Here is a 21,656-nt window from a genome sequence, read left to right as displayed (position 1 = left end):
CACCACCAAGACCGTGCATGGAATTTTATGTGCCATTGTTTATATGCGCCTTTAATGACAATGTGCATGGCACTTGCTGATTAGATTTCATTAGATATGTCAGATCCGACCTATTTAACTATGTTATCAAAATTGTAAAGAAGAGAAAGTGGGTCTCTTCATTAGCCAATCTTGCGTAACAAAATGCAGCCACTGTTGGAAACCATTGCAGAACAATCCGACATCTAAATTGCTTAAAAACACGATACAAGGTGGCTCCTTATTGAGTCTTCCAAGAATCATGGGGATGGATTGTGACCAATTTGTTGGTCCTAGAGCTTATTTATTTATTTATTATTCTTACCATTGTGTTAGTTGTAATGAGATGTTTATTGGCAATCTCTTCCCCTTCCTGATGTATCTTCCTTTTGTTTATTAACTAAATGCTTGCTTTGAAAAAAAGAGAGTAAAGAAATAGGGTTTGATTTATGTGAATAAATTTTATTGAAATTGTGAGACATTCTTTTAGGCTAGGTTTGGATACAAAGTTTGTTTCAACTCATCCCAACTCATCTCATCTCATTATTATAATTTTTCTAAATTCACACACAAAATATAATAAACAATTCAACTTTTTCAAACCTCAAAACAATAAGAATATTAAAAAATAATATTCTAATAATATTTTATTCAACTTTCAACTTTTATCTAAAACCATCTCATCTCATTTGATCTCACTATCCAAATAGTCTAATTATTATTTTTCAGCATCGTCATTTTTCTGTTTCCTATAATTGGTTAGGGTTTTGTTTTGTTAGGAATTAATTTTACTAATTATTATCTTAATAATTTTAGATATTAAGTAGCCAAATACTATTATCAATATTACATCCCGACAATAAAATATATATAACTAAATATTTAGAAATTTAAAAATAGAATTTATTCATGTTGGAAGGGTTGATTGAGAGTTTTGCAGGTTGACCTGCAATTGACCTGTGTGTTAACTTGTCTTATCAAGTCAACTCGTTTATATTAAACACAAACTTGTTTATTTCATATTGAGTTCACAGGTCATGTCATATTATATATTGCCACCCCTAGTAGGGTTGGAATTATTTCACAAATTGGACAACAATCATGAAAACCCTCTTGCATGGTGTTACCATTTTAGTTTGCTTGAAGAAGCAACGTATGCCAATTTTGATTTGTCTTTTGAATGGTTGAATAAAGTACAAGACTAGCAAGCGGCTCGTGGCTATAATAAGAAGTTGAGTTATGTAACAAAGACTAGGGATAATGGTACAATCGTTACTTTTACAATGCCATAATACATTGTAGGGAGTGCAAAGGAGTTGATTGCATGGATGGTTATCGAGAATGAGTTACTGATTGTAGACTTTCAAATTATAGACATTATTGGTAATGAGAAGACCGATGAGGTTACCACAACACTAAGGAGAGGCATTACAGAAGCATTGATGAGTCTTCTGCTAGACAATCTAAACCGGCAGGTAGCAGTAGACCCTACCCCGCACCCCACCCCGTCCTCGCATTGGTCGGTCTTCCAATGTTAAGGCACCAACCAATTCCATGGATATTTCAATTCGATAGAATGATGGGACATTTTAGTTAATGAAATTAGGAGTGTACATAAAACCGAGCAACTGACCTAAATCGACCGAAACATACCTCAGGACGCCGGAACCGGCCGAAACTGGCGAAGAACCGGTCTGCGGTCAAGAGAAATTCACATGAACCGACTTCGGTCTACGGTTTACCTCTAAAAAAACCAATGAACAAACCGACTGAATCATTATATATATATATATATATTCATTTTTATATAAATAAAACTATATTGTTTCACTTAAGTGAGTGAAACGGCGTCGTTTTGTGATGTTTAGGTTTCAAAAAAATAAAGTAAATAGCCTGTCATCCCTTTCATCAACTCAAAGCCTTCGTCTGACCGTCTCGACTCCCCTTCCTTAGCTCGACGCTGGCACCTTCCTCGGCATTTAGAAAGGTAAATTTCTTAATTTACTTGATTTGAGATTTGGGAAGTAGTTTGGTGTTGATGGCGTGTATTAAAGATGACATTCTGTCCTTTGCATGACTATTATTTTCTCTTCAACATTCTAGGAAAATTAATTTTGTGACTCATTGAATGGCTAAATAGGGGTTGATGGTGTTTCTACTACATATTTTTTGGCCTCTCATTTTCCTAAAAAAGCCTTGGATGGATTATATGAGTTTACGTCGGTTTAGGCACTTATTTATAAAGTGAATTTTCTTGATACTTTTTGTTTTTCAGGTTATTTTTAGTTGAATTGATTGCCCTTTTTTTTAATAAAATTGATTGGTCTTGTAGTTTGCTATAGAGTTATAGAAATTTGAGTTTTGAACATGTAGAAAGTATTTCTTTTAATACATTTTATATACTTATATGAGCTTTTATGAGCAGTCCCTAAATGAAGATTATATGTAGAGTAGACAGTAGACTAACTCTTTAAAAGTTTAGTTTTGAAATTTTTGTATCATCAAACTCTTTTTGGTAATTATATGCATATAACAGGAAAACAAGTAGAATATGAAGCCAAGATTTAACCTCATTAGCCCAATTATTGATAAAAGTATATTATAACTCCATCCAAAACTGAAAGCTGCTTTATTTGCATAATTATATGCATATAACAGGAAAACAAGTAGAATATGATGCCAAGATTTAACCTCATTAGCCCAATTATTGATAAAAGTATATATACAACCTACAAGAGGGTTATTGATTTTGAAGTTAATTAATTTCTACTTCGGGAAAATTTTTTGTTAATTAATTTTGAATTTAATTTTTCACATGTTAGATGGATTCCTCGTCAACTCCAATTGATCTTGATAATGATGAACAAACCGTTAATTTGGGAAAGACCCAAACACCAAAACCTTCAAGTGCCCCTAGTAGTACTTGTCCACTTCCTAGGAAATGGAATGGGAAGGACTCATAAGTTGTTTGAGATCATTTTACGAAAGTTGAGGGTTGTCTTGTAGATTATCCGAAGGCTAAGTGTAACTATTGTGGCAAGATTTATGCTTGCCACTCAAAGAGGAATGAGACTTCAACTATACAAAATCACTTATCTGGATGTTCAAGAAATCCTCATAAACGCAGGCCTCTAGATATATATTAACAAACATTGGCGAGTGAGGCAAGACCCGAGGAGGGGATTGGAGAGAGTGATAGTAGCGTGGTAAGGAATCTTGTGACCCACAAATATAGTCAAGATGCAGTGAGGTTGACCATTGCGGAAATGGTAATTATTGATGAATTGCCATTTAGAATTGTTGAAGGACAATGATTTAAGAAGTTGGTTTGGTTACTTGAACCAAAATTTAAAGTGTCATGCCATGTCACAGTTGTAAGAGACTGTATGAAATTGTTTACATCTGAAAAGGCCAAGCTTAAAAAGTTGTTTAAAGACGGGGGAGATAAGAGTTCCATTAACTACTAATACATGGACATCGATACAAAATCTGAATTATATGTGCCTAATTGCCCATTTCATTGATAATGATTGGAAGTTGAAAAAAAAAATCATTAATTTTTGTTTAATCCCTAATCATTGAGGGGATAGAATTGGAAAACATATTGAATTGTGCCTCCTTGATTATGGCATTGATAAAATATTTACTGTAACTGTTGATAATGCTAGCTCAAATGATATTGCAATTTCTTACTTGAAGCATTTTTTGACGGGGAATTTGTTGGGTGGGAAGTATATGCACTTGAGATGTTGTATTCATATTTTAAATCTTGTCGTGAACGAGGGTTTAAAGGAGTGTAATGACGCCATCACAATGGTTAGAAATGCGGTTAGATATGTGCGATCCTCCCCTGCTAGATTAAACAAGTTTAAGAAATGTGCAAAAAAAGAAAAAATTGATTGTAAAAAAATATTGTGTTTTGATGTGCAAACCTGATGGAATTCAACTTACATGATGTTGGATGCGGCTGAGAAATTTGAAAATGCTTTTAGGCGGATGGAGAGTGAGAGTTACAATTTTCTATCTTACTTTAATGAGGGACACATAGGGCCTCCTAAAGCTGATGAATGGGAGACAGTGCGGGTTTTTGTGAAATTTTGAATATGTTCTATGATGCCACTTGTCGATTTTCTGGGTCTCTTCATATCACAGAAAATATAAATTTTGTGGAGATTTGCATACTCAAGGATTACATTTGGTGTCTAGTGTGAGATAGTTACTATTCAATTTATACAATGAGTATAATGCTACATTTGGTTCTACCTCGAGTAGCCGAGAACATGTGTCGGCTTCAACATCTATACCCACAAGAGAAAGTGAAAACTATCAAGAGTCACAATTGTATATGGATTGGTATGAGCTAGATAACGAGATTGAATCTGCTGCTTCTAAAATAGAGGTGGACCGATATTTATCAGATGATTGTGAGACACTCAGTTCATCTTTTGATTTGTTGATTTGGTGGAGACAAAATAAGGTTAATTATCCTATACTTGCAAGGATTACACGAGATTTGTTAGCCATGCATGTTTCCACTGTTGCCTCATAGTCAGCATTTAGTACAGGAGTGCGTGTACTCGATCAGTTTCGAAGTTCATTGGCTCCGAAAATAGTTGAGGCACTTATTTGTACTCAAAATTGATTGCGACATCCGTCGGCGCCAATTGATTTTCAAGAGGCCATGGATAATGTGGAGAGTTTTGTGATAGAATCTGGTAATGTATTCATTTAATATTCATAATACATTCAATATTCATTTAATATTCATTTATTTTTATAGGTTAAATTAATTTATTTCTTGATTATTCAAATTTATTAATATTTGATGTTTAATCTTAATTTTTTTTTTCATATTTATATAGAGTGGGAGCACAATCAGGCGTCACAACTATTGAAGATTGAAGACTTTTTGAATATGAAATGAAGAATTAAATATCTAAGATTTTAATTTTAATTTGTATTAGTTGCTTGCTTATTGCTTAAAAAATTTTGTGTTGGTTTGTATTTGTATTAAACATCTACTCATTTAGTGGACACTTTTATTGATTACTTAGTAGTTAGTAGTTAATAGTTATTAACTTATTAGATTTTAGAGTATTATTTAGTAATTACTACTTACTATTATTAGTTTCTTAAGTAGTAATTAGTTTTATTGTTTTAAACTAGTAATGAATTTTAAAAATACAGGAAGAAAAGTCTAAAATATTGTGAATATTGACTATTAAATTCATTAGATTGAGTAAAAAAAGTCCAAAAAATAATTGAAGTGAGTAAAAAGCCTTCCCAAAAGGGGCCCTAAAGAGGCCCAAACTGCCGAACCGACCGTGAACCGACCGGAATCGATTCCGGCCGGTTCCACCCCCTGTGAACAATCGGTTTCGGTCAACAAAACCAGAATTTTCTGATTGTTGGTTCAGTGACCGAACCGGTAGGATCAATTTTCAAGCCTAAATGAAATCTTGAGAATGTCTTTAACATTTGTAAAGTGGATGATAAGAGTTAAAATATTGTTTAATGATTTCAAAAGGTATTTTGATTTGGTTTTTGTGAAAGTTTTTTGTATTTCTTATTTTTTATCGAGATTTTAAACCAATGACTCGATGAAAAGTTGAAATAATAATTCTTTTTAAGATTGAAAGATGTTTGTGAAAGTTGAATTTTAAAATAAAAAAATTTGAAAACTGAGCTTAACACCACGCCTTAATTCCACAGTTTTTCGTATCTTATTTGTTTACAGAATTGGTTAATATCCTCACCCATTTGTCTGGATGGTGTTGACAATGCCAAAAGCTGTGTACTTGCGTTAGGTAATGCTCTCAAAACAAACTATGTGAGATCTTATGATTTTATTCAGTATATCAATATTTTTCACTCAAACATAGAACAAATACAATGAGGATTTATAATCTCTCTTATATCGTTTCTATTAATTAGGATTGGCTTAGTCCTTTAGCATTTGTTAATTGGGTTATAGTACTTAGATTGACAAACGACTACCATTTTTTGACCGAATGAATGTAAATTTTTTTAAAATTTTCAACTGTCAAAATTGTTTAACAGAAGAATCAGTTAGAGATGTCATCTTCTTAGAAAATGCAAAATTTTGAAAAAAGAAATACAAAAGAAAGAAACATTTTAAGATATCACGAATATTTTCTGGGTACAACTTAGGGTTGTCATCGGTCATGCCTACTATCATTTCCCTTGATATTTCTATTCTTTTATTCCTCCTTTATCAAAAATGAGGAAGCTGTTCATTGTGGTATTCATAAACGGTAACCGTTTATTAAAAAAAGGATCATCAAAAAATTATTTCCAGACACAAGTTTGCAGGATTGATGGGCACAATTATTTCCAAACAAGTTAATCCGGCCTCATTTGATTACACAGTTCAAATAAGATGATATATTTTGTTAACAATTAAATAAAATATTATTACAATATAATTTTTTAATATTAGTTTTGTTTTAAAATTTAAAAAAATTGAATTGTTTATTATATTTTGTATGAAAAATTGAAAAAATTGTAATAATTATATGACATGATATTATGGGCGATTAAGTTGATGGGAGATTTTTTTTTTTTCTTCCGTTTCATAGGCATTTACAGTCCTTGAAAAACATAAAAAAATCTAATGCTTGTGGTAAATGCAAAGGTCAAAAACCTCGTCAGTAATCCCTGATTTTGATAGACAACTTAGGGTTCGCAACAAACCCTCCGGGCCAACTTCTGTACTCTAAGATTCACCATGATTTCCTTGTTCTCCAATTGGGTCACCATTGGCTGTCAGACCTCGAATCTTAACATCATAGTATACTTCTTCAACTCTTCTTAGGTCATACTTCATACCTGACACAGGTGAAAGGTTCGAGAATATTCACACAAACGGACCACAAATCTCATACAACATACACAATTATTAAAAAAAAAAAATACCAGACATGCAGATGTTGCATTAATAAAGGAGTATATGGGAATAGAGTTCCAATTAGATGGCCTACCATCAAACTTCTTGCGCAAAAAATCATTTCGAAGATTAAGCATACGAAAGGCTGCATGAAGATCTGTTAAGAACTTCAACACCTTTCTTGGGCAATCATAGTCTCCAGCCGTCACTTGGTTCACCACGTACCTTGGCTGCAACGGCACAATCTACTGCATAAGGAGCTCTTACCTTGATTACCTCTATAAGATGTTAATGAAAAAATGAGCAATATAACCTAACGCCTTTGCTCATCTTTAGCACATTATAATTTCAAAATAATGGTCTGCGACTAGCATCGTGATGACAAATGTGCAAAAATTATTTTAAGCCTGTATAACCAAGATGCCATGCTTGTGGTTTTGGAGAACAGTTCTTACCAATTCGTTGGACATGAAACATAAACCTGTAAATTAAAGAAGTTCAAACATCAGTGTATAAAAAAAGAAAAAAGAAAAAAAGAACCTGCATTAAAAAAATAGAAAAAAGAACCATCAACAATACAGGCTGATTTAGTAACTACAATAAACAAAAGAGTAAAACATTGGACTCTTGATAAGTGGTTATATAAGCATGGGGATCCAATAACCACTAAGTGCATGCGTATCATGATATTGATAATCATCTTTCTTTATATGCATCTGTATTGAAAAACCATTTGCGAGGAGGGACTTTGATATGCATCTACAATATAATCATCTGTCTGCGTGTTCATGGTGTTTGGCCCATAGATAAGAGGAAGAAACATAAAGACCCTATCTGTGGCTAATGTGGATGATAAATATTTAAATTGATCTGAAAAATTATTTTTATAAAGTAGTTGACAAAAGTAAATATCTGACACTGCTAAAAAACATACCAACAAGATAATCTTCAATATCCAGGCCAAACCCAGAATTGTTCACTGCATATTTGAAAAATGAATAATATTAGAACAGAGTTCACTGCATAAGTGATCAGAAATTACTCTGGCAATTCCGACTTATATGACCAGAAACGAGGCAAAACATTATAGGCAAGAATAAATTGGTAACAAAGATTCAGGCAAGAATAAATTGGTAACAAAGATTCAAGAATGCAAAGGGAGTAATAAAAGATAAAATGAGCAAGTTTTTGCCACTTCTTTCTCATCCCCATATAAAAAGAGAAACAACATCTAGAGAACACTAACATTTACTCATAAAAAGAAATGAAGACAAAATATTAGAAAAAGAAACATATAACAAACATGAGATCAAGTCCTAAGTTCCTTCTGGCCATAAACTCAAAGATGCGGGCAGTGTAGCATTGCACTGGTGTGAGAGGTCCTAGGATCAAATCATATGGGAATATGGTCCTAGCAGTTTCAGCTGTTTCTATAACTTGGAAAGTTATGAAATGTCATGTGCATAGCTCAAGTAACAAAGAGTCATTCCCTCACAGAGACACCAACTAGAAAAAAATAAAAATAAAAGTCCATACATTATCAAACCAAAGTAGTATTATCAAAGAAGCAAAAATAGAGTAAAAAACATACACCCAAGTTTTTCCTCGGCTTCAGAGTGCATAAGAAGACTTCCTGTTTCCAACCAATGCATGAAAGCAAGCAACGAAACTACAGTCTGTGTCTCGCTCCTCCAATCGCCATGATACCTTTAATGAAACAACAATAAAGGCATTAGCCAATCATACAGACCAAAGTAAAACATAAATTGAATGGGCTCCTAGAATGTCTCACTCACCTGTAGTACTGCCCATCGCATTCACGAAGAACCTCAGCAAGTCGATTGTAAAGCTCCTTCAGTACACCAATCTGCGCTTTAGCCTTCTCTAAAAGCTCTTTTTGCAAACAAAAAAAGAATCACATTTTTTTAATAGTCCGTGATTGATCTCCTGAGTCTAACACCATTAAACTTTTTTTATAAATAAAAATTTGAGGCTCGTCTAGTTCCAGTAACCAGAGTCATTTTCTCCTCAATTTTTCTCACTTACCAAACAGATAGAACCCATCTTACTTGTATTTGATGTTCTAAGCCCACCTTGACCTAACAAGGTTTTTGTAGGTGTGGAAGGAACCCCAGGTTTCATAGATTCCAAATATTACACGAAAACAAAAATAGGGAAAAATCGACAAGATACAATAAAAAAATAAAAATACAAGCTGTATATGAGACTGGGGCTGTTGTTATAGTACCAGGAGTTGGGCGAGACTGGTGGACTAGAAGGAGACTAGCATACATGAGCCTGGTGGTGGACTCGATCTCCATCACCACAGCTCGAATACGTTCGCGCAAGCTTCCGGACTCTTGGAGCTGAACTCGGAAGTCCTCGAACTGCTTCTCCAGCGAAGGGGACGAAGTAGGAGCTTGGGCTTCACCGCCGCCAGCCATCGAAGAGGAGCAGAGAGAGACAGAGGAGGGAGAGGGAGTACGAAACGAACCGCTCCCGAAGCGAAACGTCGGTGATTGAAAGGTAGGGAGGGGGAGGAATGCGTGGAGAGGGAAGAAGATGGGTATCTTAGGATTAGGGTTTAAGGATTTTGAGAGGTTAAAATAAGCGTTTTTAAAAGCTGGTCTCATATTTTTCGAACCTCTGTTCCGTTGCTTTTTGGCTGTGCTTTACAAATTCCAAGCTTATACTTTTATATGGCGGGGTTCGTCTCCGTTACAAAAATGGTAATGTGTTTATTGTATTGGTTAATATTTACGGCTAAATACATATACTGTGGTCTAATAAGGTCAAATTGAATTCTATGCATTCTAATCGGTAAAGAGTAATATTACTTATCATTTCGATTCTCATTATTATCTTATCATTCTATAATGTGGCATTAGATATTTAAAAATTCTTTATTATATTTTACTTATGAACATATCATCTAATGCTATTGTAATGGATAAAATATACCTAGTCTATTGTATTTCTTAGGCCCAGCCTAATAAGAAGGAACTGATCGGGAGGGATGAATGAGAAGAGAGAGAGAATGGACGAAAGGCTGAGAGAGTGTAGAGTGTAGAGAGAAGAGAGGTGATGTGAATAAAAAAGAGATGAAGAGACATAAAGAAAGGGTGAAAGGACATAAAGCAAAGGGCAGGAGATAAAAGGCATTGACACAAATGACTTCAAGGACTTTAGGCCAGACTTCTTCAAGAAGGTTTATTTAACCTCATGATAGAGGTTTTAGCTATGACATCTCCACCAGAAGATAGACATTGAGATTTATTGTATAGTGAGGATGAGAGACCATGAGAGACTATAAAATAAGCTTCTTGTAATAGATCTTCCTCTCCCCGAACTCCCGTCGACATGAGCCTATGATCAAATCACGTAAATCTGTGTCTCCCTCCATTTATTTAGTGTTCACTGCCATGGATGTACACACGGATACAATATAACTACACTGGACTACTGCCGGAGGCTTCACATAGCACCGATCTAGACCCAGAACAACCTTAGCGAGGTTGGGAATAGATTTTTCTTCCCTTTCGGATTGTTGCACTACTTTTATTTATTAACATTTGGCACCGATTGTGGAATCTGAATTAATTTTTTTACACTGAAAGTAGAAGAATGATAATTTCCCGCCACGCTAAATGATCTTAGAAATAGCAGATGACATTCTCCTAGATAAGTATTCTTGGCTTTCAACTTTTATTTTTATGGAAAACACTGTTGCAATAAAAAATGGATGAATAAATCACTTCTCATCGAGGTGAAAGGTCAAGTTCCTCGCCAATTGAATTGCGGATGCCCAAACGGGTTGACCAAATTAATACATAAATATTTAAATAATTAGTAATATAATTTTTTTATAATCCTTTTAAGTAGCTTTATAAATTGAAAGCAAGTTATTATATAATTTTCTTTTGGTATAATTATAAATAATTATGTAATCTTTTTCTGATCTAATAGTTTATGCTTAGATTATATAAAATATTTCAGCCTTGTTTTGATTGAGAAAGCCTCTCAACTTATCTAATCTAATCATTATAATTTTATCAAACTTTCAAAAAATATATAATAAATAATTCAATTTTTTCAAGTCCTAAAATAAAAATGATATTCAAACATGGAGTGTGCAGGTGTGTGCGCACATACCCCCAACGCAATCTTCAAGTGTGTGTGCATATGCAATATATGCATAGTTATAAACGCAACAGAAAATAATAATGCAGTCCAGACTAAGTACCAAAAAATCTAAAATACAATCCAACAAAGAAATTCCCAAAAGATTATTACAGTCATCCAACTGAAACAATAAACTAAGAATCCAATTAGCTACAACAGGGATAAACCCTAGGTTACCACTCCTTAGGTGGGGTCAGTCTTCCATGCTCATAAACGTCATCTACATCAAAATCTACGGTTCTCTGAAATGGAACCGCAGGTGGGAACACCACATGAGATCTCACAATCTCAGCAAATAAATTCACAGATTAACCACCAAGAAATACAAACAATGGAAAAATAGACAACGACACGCATATTGACAAACATAAAGGTTATTCCCAAAATTTACTTTTTCTTTATCTTTACCAAAAAATATTTAGACAACCCACTCACACCAAAATCTCATTTTATATGCAGAAAATATTCATTTGTTATGGTAAGTACCATAATCTCCCATAGGGACCACCTACACACTTTGGCTTCTTTTGTCACATCACAAGTAACGACTGTGTGTACGATTTCATTACGAGCGATGCCTAGCTTTGCATTTGATGGTACATGACCACATATCCTCTAGTCTCTGTTAGCGGAGAGGCCACGGAATTGGCACAAGAGTGTTACCGTCTTATCCGAACCCGTTGTCACTCGACAACAATTCAGAGGATGTTACTCAGTTTTACACACTTCTGAGTGACCAGAGAAACTTCATCGAGATAATGTCCCATCTTGGCTTGGGGTTGTAAAATGCACTCATCCACAAAACACGTTTTTAGACCTTTGACACCCAAACCACAGTTTTTCTAAGTTTACAGCACAAACATAGAATAGAGCACAATTAATACGATTTAATGGCATGTAATAAATAAAATGCAAATATGCAACAAGCATATATTGGATGACATGGCACAACATAGTTCGGCATACAACACAATGTAGCACACAGTTTACAGTTTCACAATTTCACAACTACACTAGATTCTCAACACTTCAACCATCCCTCGGCCAACAATACACCACCAGTTACAGTTATTATACCAATAGGGCCCCCAACCACTTCTCATTCACAACCAGATTGCAACAACATTCAAATAGTAATATATATTCCATGTTAATATTTAATGATTCAATACGAGAATTTACTTACAGTGCACATGTAGGGATTATAGATGATTGAGGCCCCCAGAGCACCACTGCTGGTCAAGGCCGTCCCCAACAGTGGGTTATGCAATATTCTCAATGATGGTTATGTGGTGTCTCCAAGGAAGCCAAGGGAGAGAAAAATAGCATATGTGTTGCTGGGCAGTGAGATATGGAGTACGACAGTGAGAGAGCACAAGAGGGGCATCATCGATGGGTGGCCAACAACCTAGAATCTCACCATCTGATAGTGAGCAATGGATGTAGGGAGAGAGAGAGAGAGAGAGAGAGAGAGAGAGAGAGAGAGAGAGAGAGAGAGAGAGAGAGAGCTCACGGTAGTGACACCAAAAGAGGAAGAGCACGGATGCTTGGGTTCAGAGTTGTTACAAAAGCTAGGCAGAGGGTGAGTCAAACAGAGAGAGACAGAGGAGTACTCAACACTGCCGCATTGGACTGGCACGTCGGGTTTACAATGGGAATGTCGATAGAAGGGGAGTCGAGCGCGGTTGAGGTTGGAAGTGTCATACCCCTAATGGGTTTTGATTTCGGGATCTAGAGAGAGGAGATTAGTGGAGCTTAACGATGGTCTTGGTCGGACGGTGTGTTGGGCGGCAGGTGGCGGTGCTCATGGTGGAACTATAAACAACGGGAAAATTGTGTATAATGCTGTGATAGAAATGAATTAAAAAGGGAGGAAGAATTGGGGGAGGCAAGAGGCCGAGAGAAATGAGAGTTGGAGGGATATGAGCTTATTGGTTGAAAGCACAAGCTGCAGCGGCGAGGTGTTGCATGCTAAAAAAAAAAAGATAAAGGTCTTAGTTGATGGTGGAGAGGGCAACTAGAATGCGAAAGAGTGATGGAAGAGAAATAGAGAACAGAGAGGGACTGGTGGAGACTTACCGACAAGAGGCGGTGAGGCTGAGGCTAGCTGGGATGGCATGGGTGGTAGCCAAGAGGCAGAGCGGCTAAGGCCAGCTGGGACGGCGAGAGTGAGTCGCAGGCTCAGTGCTTATGGGAAGAAGAAAAATGGAAGAGAAGGAGCTGTGGGTAGTGTAGCACAGGAGAAAGAGGGAGGAAGTGAAAAATAATTTAGGATTGGGCTTTGCTAGATGCAGTCGGCATGCAAACGGCTGTACGGAATAAATAAAAAAAAATTATAAAAATATTTTTTTTATGACTGTACGAAATGAATAAAAAAAAATTATAAAAATAATTTTTTTTTATAATTTTTTTTTTCATATAGGTCTCATATTAATTTATTTTTTTCAAAGCGACTGCATGCTGACTATATTTGCCAACTGCAAAAATCATTTCTCTTTAAGATTTTCTCCCCCCACCCCGGCCTTTTGTACAAAACGGCACCATTTAATGGGAAGGGCTAGACCTTGATTTTTCATTCCTCAACTGGGCTTCCACACGAGCCAAGCCCTTTACACTACCATGCACCAAACAACACTTAATGAAAAATCTGACCATGGGCTCACATGATCTACGTTTCACAGAGTCAAATTCAGAGAGTAAAATCAGGATAAGAGTTAAGAGTCAGATTTCAAATTTTTATTTCACCCTAACCGATATGCTCGGGTCTGTTTCCTTGAAAATATGGACAACTTGTTTTCTAGACGACTGGAGTTCGATATATATATATATTAATTATATACATATTAATATAAATATGCTTGAATTCAAAAGGCATGTTTATCATCCATCATCTATTCGGCTATATATAAATACTAGTAAGGGTTGTCTACCATTAAATGCTGCAAGATGCATAATAGGCAGCAAAACATGACTAACTCCAGATAGGATCGTCGTGTAAAGCAGATCATCATATTATCACGAGTAGCATATGAGTAAGGATTTTTGACTAAATCATTTCCCTTTTTATCTCATATTATATAATGAGAATCTTGGATCTTGTTAGGCAGCAAACTCAAGAATTGAATGCACAGTATGCACTTAAATGAAATGTAGCATCCATAAGCAAATTAAGACTATTTCTCTTAGGAAAAATAAAATATTGTTTGGTTAAGCTTACCAAAATCTCTTGTTTAAAATGCTGATGTTTCTAAAACAAAACAACATTTGGTGAACATTTTTCACTATGAAGGCCACCCATTTTTGTCAATACATTTTTTTATTGTAAGTATAAACATTTACTTTTGGATCTCGTATTTCAAAAGTTTAAAGAATAGATATAATTAATTCCTAAATTCCAAGAACAACATGACAAGATATATTCGCATGTTCACTTTCCAGGCAATAATAGGTATTAATTTTTTTTTTCCTCTTTACTGGAGAGAAGGGCAAATAAATTTACCAACCTAACTAAATGATTTTGCTCTATCTCATCCAAATAAACCTGTGTGATTAAAAATAAAATTGAATCAAAGCAATAATTCAAGACGAAGGAAAAGAAGGAAAACATATTTTCGTCTAAAAAGCAAGTACCCCAAGAACTAATCAATTAAATCCATGCTTCACCATGGCTAAATTTGATAGCAACATGCCAAAGATGGCATGGTTAGTCTACTGAGTCTAAAATTTAGAAATCACTTTATGTAATTAGTAGAGTGGTGTACGCGGTCCAAATACAAACGTGACCCACGAGAAGCAAAGCTAATGAAAAGGAATGCTCACAGTGAATTCCAACCAAAAGAAAAGAAGAAACTATTAAGTTATCAACTAATGCCTCGTGCTTTTGATAACTATGAGGCCCACAAATAATAAGGGTGAAGATTTTGAATTTCAATCAAAGGCTCCCACAAATTTTTGAAGTTGAATTTAAAGCTCCTTCTATTTCTTCAATAACTAAGAACTTGATTATGTATCTATCTTTTTGCGTAAACGGCGAAATTCCTATCAAGTTTACTGACCCAATCAAACACATGTTAAACAATTGATAATTGTCTCAAACACTTGAGTGGATGCAAATGGGTGAATTCATTCAATTTATTTACCTTTGAACATATTATTCAAAAGTTTAAGTTGATGGTAATATCATAGAGGCAAGTGAATATTTATCTTTGCAAAGTGGCTTTGATGAACCAATAGGCATGTGAACCCGCAATTGAATCTGTCGAACTGCCACACATACACACAGAGAGAGAGAGAGAGAGAGAGAGAGAGAGAGAGAGAGAGAGAGAGAGAGAGAGAGAGAGAGAGAGAGAGAGAGAGAGAGAGAGAGAGAGAGAGAGAGAGAGCATGGTGAGAGAGACAGGCAGCTCAAAGCGAGCATTCGAAGTTTGCATCCTATTTAAGTATATAATTACAACAGTGAGAAATTTACATGAACTTAAAAGTATAGAAATAAACATGAACTTTACATACAAGTTAGCGTCCTATTTAACTATATAATTACAATAGTAAGAAGTCTAACAAAAAGAGATTTTGAGTGTTTATGATGTAGCTTGATTTATAGGCTGGCAAGAGAGCACAATGAGTTTATTTTGGCGTAATTGTCCATGTTGATTCAATTCTGCGCGCAAGTGTATAATCCATTTCTTTTCTGAAACAATACTTGCAATGTTTGCTAAATGTGGTTGGTGCTCCTATAATAATAATAAAATATAAAAACATATTGCATTGAATTTTTTTAAATAAATTTATGTACATATGTTTTACCTCGTCTTTGTGTTCGAAGAGATCAACAATTGTAGAATTCAATATTTCTTTGCTATCAGTTCAAAGGCAACAACCGCTATACATCTAGTATTGTCCTCTACTTCTAAATAGACTCAACAACTATAATTAATGAAAATATTATTATTGCCTAATTTTGACAATTACTATGTTATATTTATCATGTAAAAAATGATCATTTAAAATGATGAGATAAAATACTTACCATGGCTGTTTGATGCTCATGTTTTTGCAATTATAGCACAAGAAATTTTCATTATAATCATATCGAGTTATTTTATCACAATTTGCACAGGACATGTCACTACAACATTTACGGTTTTTTACGGCGAAGAATTGTCGCCACAAAAAGTACCAAAACTGTGGAAACCGGTCTTAATCCACGGTTTCCGTCTCGCAGAACACACGCCAAAAAATTGGCCTGACACTTGCTCAAATTCTTGCCGCAAATTTCATGCCGATTAATTGGCCTCAACTACGGCAGATTTGGCCGCCGATATTGACCATCAGAGTGGTGTCGTGTCTGCCTATCCACTGGATGGAGAAAATCGCCGCATATTGATTTGACCTAGCCGCAAGCCTGTCGTTCCCCGTAAGTCCCCATCCATCTCGATCGGCGATTATGTTCTTTGCAGAGTCCATGCTGCATCTCGGCGATTTGGGAATCGGCAGTTAATCTTTGCTGCAGTTTTCCACTCGCCGCAGTAAAACCTAGGTACGTATTTCATTAACCCATACTCGGCGTTTTGAGAAATCGTAGGGGATCTGGATTTGGTTTTCTGATTTGTGTATTTCGATCCAATAGGAAGGAATTTGCCATCGATTAATGTCTGGTATCAGTACGATTATATACTAGGGAAATTAGTTTGCTTGATTGGGAGGAACATTGAAAACTCAAACTGTTTTCAAACACTTTAATTTTCTCAATCTGAAATTTCACAATCGGAATTTTACAATCAATTGTCCACTTTTGGTAAAGTTCATATGCATATTTGTCCTTATCAACATTTTCTTGGTTTCGTGTGACTGCAACTGGTTTTGCACATATAGATATACATATATATATATATATATATATATACATGTATATTTTCAGTAATTTTCTTATATATTCATCATGTAACGTTTTGTGAATGCAGTCCATTAATCCCTTCACCACATATGACCCAACCTCGTTTACCTTGAAAGTCAGTAACACATGCAGTATATATAAACTGAAAGTAGTATGCCACAAAAAGTGCCAAATAGATATTAATCCCTCAAATATATGAGTTTGATACTTGGTTTAGCAGTCCCACATTTAATCCATACTTGGAATTTCTACATGCCAACAGTCACACTCAAAAATCCAACATAGAAGTACATACTCGCACTCAAAAATCTGCTTTCAATGTTACTTGTAAGGGGTCTTGGATAGCACAACCAAATCATCACTACCTTGAAAAGATGAGGGAATTGACCTGTTGCAATTCAACAATAACATAAACTCAGACCAGTTTGTACAGATTAATAACCACCATTTTATATACTACTGCATGGGGTTAATATATGCCCTGAAAACTACTACTATTTTCAGTTTATATTATGATGGAGTTGCTAGCAGTAAGTTCTTCATGATCTCAACTATAAAATGAAAGAATTAGCCAAAAATAGTGTGTGTAAGTCAATGTTCTTTTGTAATTTCAAAACTATTATGAACATGGCTTTGTGTATTATCTCCAGACCCATACACATTACTCTAATAATAAAAATTTGTAGTAGTTGAAACACCTTGCAGTACCTACAGCACACTTATGCTTATTCTAGTAAGAGTCAACACTTGTTTTGACATTAAAATATGTAAGGAAAAAAACCATTTCTCCTTAGTTAATCTGAGTTTCTCAGCATCAACTTTAAGTTAGGCAATTTGGAATTAAGTACGACTTCAGTTTAATATAGTTAGATGATCTCGAATCTCAACTTTGCAACATGAATAAATAATTAAAATATACCTACACACAAACCAGTTAGTCTTTGCAGTGTATATAAAACAACCACCATAACTACTACAAACTGAGGAAATTGTGAGACAAGATTGTATTCCATATTACTAAATTGGTTACTTTATGTTTTCTACTGCAACTAATCTCCAAATGTTTTACCAACTATCAACATGCAAACAAAGCAGTACCATGTTCACCTCCTAACTATGCCTATCCTTATAACAATATGTCCCTTCTTATGAGATATCCATTTCTTGCAACATCTCCCTATCCATAGAGATTCAATTAATATGGCAGGAATTTATTATGCATCACTAAACGAAGTTGTTTACCTGCAGGTCCTTCACCCTCTCCATCAAGAGTACATTTCCCACATAGGACTGATCAAAAGTGTAATAGTAGTAAATAGATTGGTTTTCATAGCTTCATACATAGTGTAGCCATATCTGGTCAAAACTCAAAAGTAGTTGCTGCTGGCATGTTGCTGGCTATGGATTGTTTCGAGTCTCTCTCTGAGTCTCTAATTCTGTCTCAACTCCTGACATACGCATGTTTACACGTTCCTCATGCTCCCACATATGGTCCCTCATTGCCATTAAGCCACCTTGGATCTCTTCATTTTTCTTATTTTTTGCATTTTCCTCAGCAAGACGTTCATATTCCTCATTGGGCACTCTTGGCAGTTTAGGCAAATCAGGCAAAACTGAGTGTCCTAAGCCCCTAGAATACCCTGACCTATGTCCCAAAACTTCCCTGAATATGGTTGCTGCTGCTTCATCATTGCGATCTTCAGATACCTTGGCATTCATCATTCGAACCATCTCATTCTAGCACATGAAAAACTTATGCATGTTAGCATGATACATAGAATAACCTCTAGCTCTACCAAATAATACTTAGAGAAGCCAACATATATTTAGTACAGCTGTATATTGGCTATTCGAAATTATTTTTGTCATAACCAGCAATAACAAGTCATGTTAGGAATGATCCCTGAATATAACAGTGTATTAGATGCATATTTTCAGCATGTTTGGACAATTTTCAAAATTTATAACCAATACTGTCTTTAAATATACCTCAATTGTACACTAATTTAACTTCATATTGTTATGCATGCACTATTAAAAGGCTCACATAATTCTCTTCTGTGGTTGGTGTGATAAATCTCCCTTTTTTGTTCGACCAATGCACATCTCTATAGAAATCAATCAGATTCTTGTCCTTCTACATGAACATTGGCAACTTGTTAACAATACACATTCTGTTGCTGAGAATGTAATATACCCAAACTTTATAAGAGACAGCATCCAGAAATTGACATACCTTTCTTTCCATTAGAACAACAAATGACGTCCTTCTGCTTGTGTGGTTGACCAATTGTTTACTCCTATTTTCTTTGTTTTGGGTTGACATTTTCTGCAATAGATTTATCAAGACTTGGGCCAGTTGTGCTTAAAAGAGGTGCAGTAATTTAGAACAAGCATGAAGACATTTGGTGTTTTGGTTTAAATGTCTATGAGCATTTATTGGGTTTGAAATCACTTACAATATTACCAGTTTAATAACTCTTACCTTAAAGTCATCACTAGCCCAACGACGGCATATCCATTCCCAAACCGGCTGCGAAACCAACGTGCCTCCATTAGCCAAAGCCTCCTCATGTGTTGCATAAGTCAAGTACTTACGGTGTAGCTTATAATGAAACGCATTATAAGCTCGTGAGAGTTGACTCGTCACTGTTCGACGGTGATTTTTCCTCGTCCAATCGAATACAAAGTCAGCCTATCAATTAACTCATTGTTAAACATGTTTACTGTTGTAGTCATTTGCTGTGTGTTGGCTACATTGTCTTAATAACATGGCTTATCATGTATTGGAATACATATTATTGTTTATTCTGCCCAATAATCAGATCTTACTGATATTGTCATTCAATAGCCTATTAATCAGCATTTTGAAAGTACTTTACATATTTATTTGTACATCTTGTCCAAGCATATGGATATTGGCTAAATACCATCACACCTTTCGGTTTTCAGCTGTATAAATAGGCGTTTTTGCTGATGACACCACTTAAAACACCTAAGTATCACAGAACAAGCATACCATGTTTGTTACCAGACTTTCACATACACATTACTCTATTCCACTTTCACATATCCTTGCACAATTGTGAACTAAACTCATCATGTTCGATTATTTAGCACATTTTATAACCATGCATATATGTCCAGTACACTACCCTGCCTTCATAAACCCATGTCACATATACTCAGTCTTTAAAAAGACTCATACTAGCGAACAACACATAGTTTGGATATTACAAGTCTAATCATTTTGCATATGTAAATCAGAGTAGTTAGAAACCCATACTCGAACACGTTCAATAAGTTCCTCCTTCTCCTTCTCATCAACGGCACTCCAGCTAACATGCCTCATATCTGCATGGTGTTTTACGACCCACGTCACTCTTGTTGTGTAGACAGTTCTATTATTACATGATGGGCCTATCTTTCCATCATGTATGTCCAGTGGTATCTTCCCGTATTTGCGCAACCTCTCAAACTCCGTTCCCTTTGCCACTCCCCTAACACGTTTACTACCACATGCGCCAACTGCATAAGCCGAACCACAAACAGATAGCACATTTGCTTGTATATATGTTTTACTCTACAAACGCTATAACCTCCCAAGAAACTGTTTTAATTAACTCTAACGTGAAAAGGTTACAGAGCAAAAATAGCTGTACTTACCCTCTGTTGTTGTATTCACCTCTGCATGAGTACATGGAGGCTCTCTAGCTGGAAATGGCCATGGATCATCTGGAGGTTGAGTGGAGTCATCAGAGTGAACCTCATCAGCTTCATCTCTCAATGTCCAAGCTGCTGGTGCTTGCTGCGGTGGTCGAAGTGTGGCAGGCAACACACGTCCCCGGCCTCTCCCTCTAGTTGACAGAGTCCTCATTGATCCTGCACTAGAAACACCCAAGCTTGCCATCAGCTACCATGCATAAGCTTCTTTGTTGACAGATTTTAAGATAATGTGTAGAATGTACAACTCTCTGTAAATGAAGCACTGTATAAAAGCAGAAAATGGAGGAGAACCAAAAGGTATAGAGCAGAAAATGGAGGAGTAGAATCTAATGAAGTTCATGTGCATGCACCAATGTAGAAACCCATCGTCTCTAAAGCCCTACCAAGTGTGCGGCAGAAACAATCTCAAGTGTTGTTAATGGTGGAAGGAAGTGGGATATAAAATCTAGCCTGCAGAATGGAGGAGCAAGAAGTGTCGTGAGCCTGTTTCAGCCAAGTATCTCAAAATGTACAATATATTCAGAAATATATCTCAATTGTATTTCCTGTAACTCATTGTTAAATTTGTTATCCCGCTATAATCTGATAAACTTCTCCCGCGCAAGTGAAGTCTAGAAACTGTAACATCATACATGTACTGAGCAATTGTATAGCTTGCAGCGCTGATCTCTGCTCATTATACATCAGATGACAGCTATTTTGCCGTAGCCATCATGAACCTATAGATCTGATTTTTTTATCTTGATTTTATAGATTAACTGCACAAGAATTGGGCTGATTTGTGCTAAATAGTCTCTCTTGGTTTTTACAAACTAGGCGTGATTTGACTTTTTCTATATATCTGGAAGCTTACATGTACATTCCTAATAACTGCGACGTTATTTTTTTTTAACTGCTATTTTATAGATTAGCTGCAGAATACTTGCGCTA

The 21,656-nt window shown here is 35.5% G+C and overlaps 1 protein-coding gene across 2 annotated transcripts; it reads right to left on the bottom strand.

The window, feature by feature from the left end:
* Window positions 1-6,541: 6,541 nt before the first annotated feature.
* On the bottom strand, window positions 6,542-9,611 carry LOC122280067 (translin). Of its 2 annotated transcripts, none has more exons than XM_043091018.1 (7): window positions 9,174-9,611; window positions 8,722-8,818; window positions 8,517-8,632; window positions 7,860-7,904; window positions 7,381-7,406; window positions 7,020-7,170; window positions 6,542-6,867 (listed from the first exon to the last, which is right to left on the bottom strand). In XM_043091018.1, exons 1-7 carry the CDS (start codon window positions 9,556-9,558, stop codon window positions 6,755-6,757), a joined length of 933 nt encoding a protein of 310 aa, XP_042946952.1. In that variant the 5' UTR covers window positions 9,559-9,611; the 3' UTR covers window positions 6,542-6,754. The 2 variants fall into 2 exon arrangements, with proteins under 2 accessions (XP_042946952.1, XP_042946953.1); XM_043091019.1 differs by having other exon boundaries at window positions 7,020-7,155; window positions 9,174-9,610.
* Between the last annotated feature and the right edge of the window lie 12,045 nt (window positions 9,612-21,656).

Source organism: Carya illinoinensis, chromosome 10 (assembly GCF_018687715.1).
Source record: "Carya illinoinensis cultivar Pawnee chromosome 10, C.illinoinensisPawnee_v1, whole genome shotgun sequence".
NCBI classification, from domain to species: Eukaryota; Viridiplantae; Streptophyta; class Magnoliopsida; order Fagales; family Juglandaceae; genus Carya; species Carya illinoinensis.
This window is presented reverse-complemented; position numbering and strand designations above follow the sequence as displayed.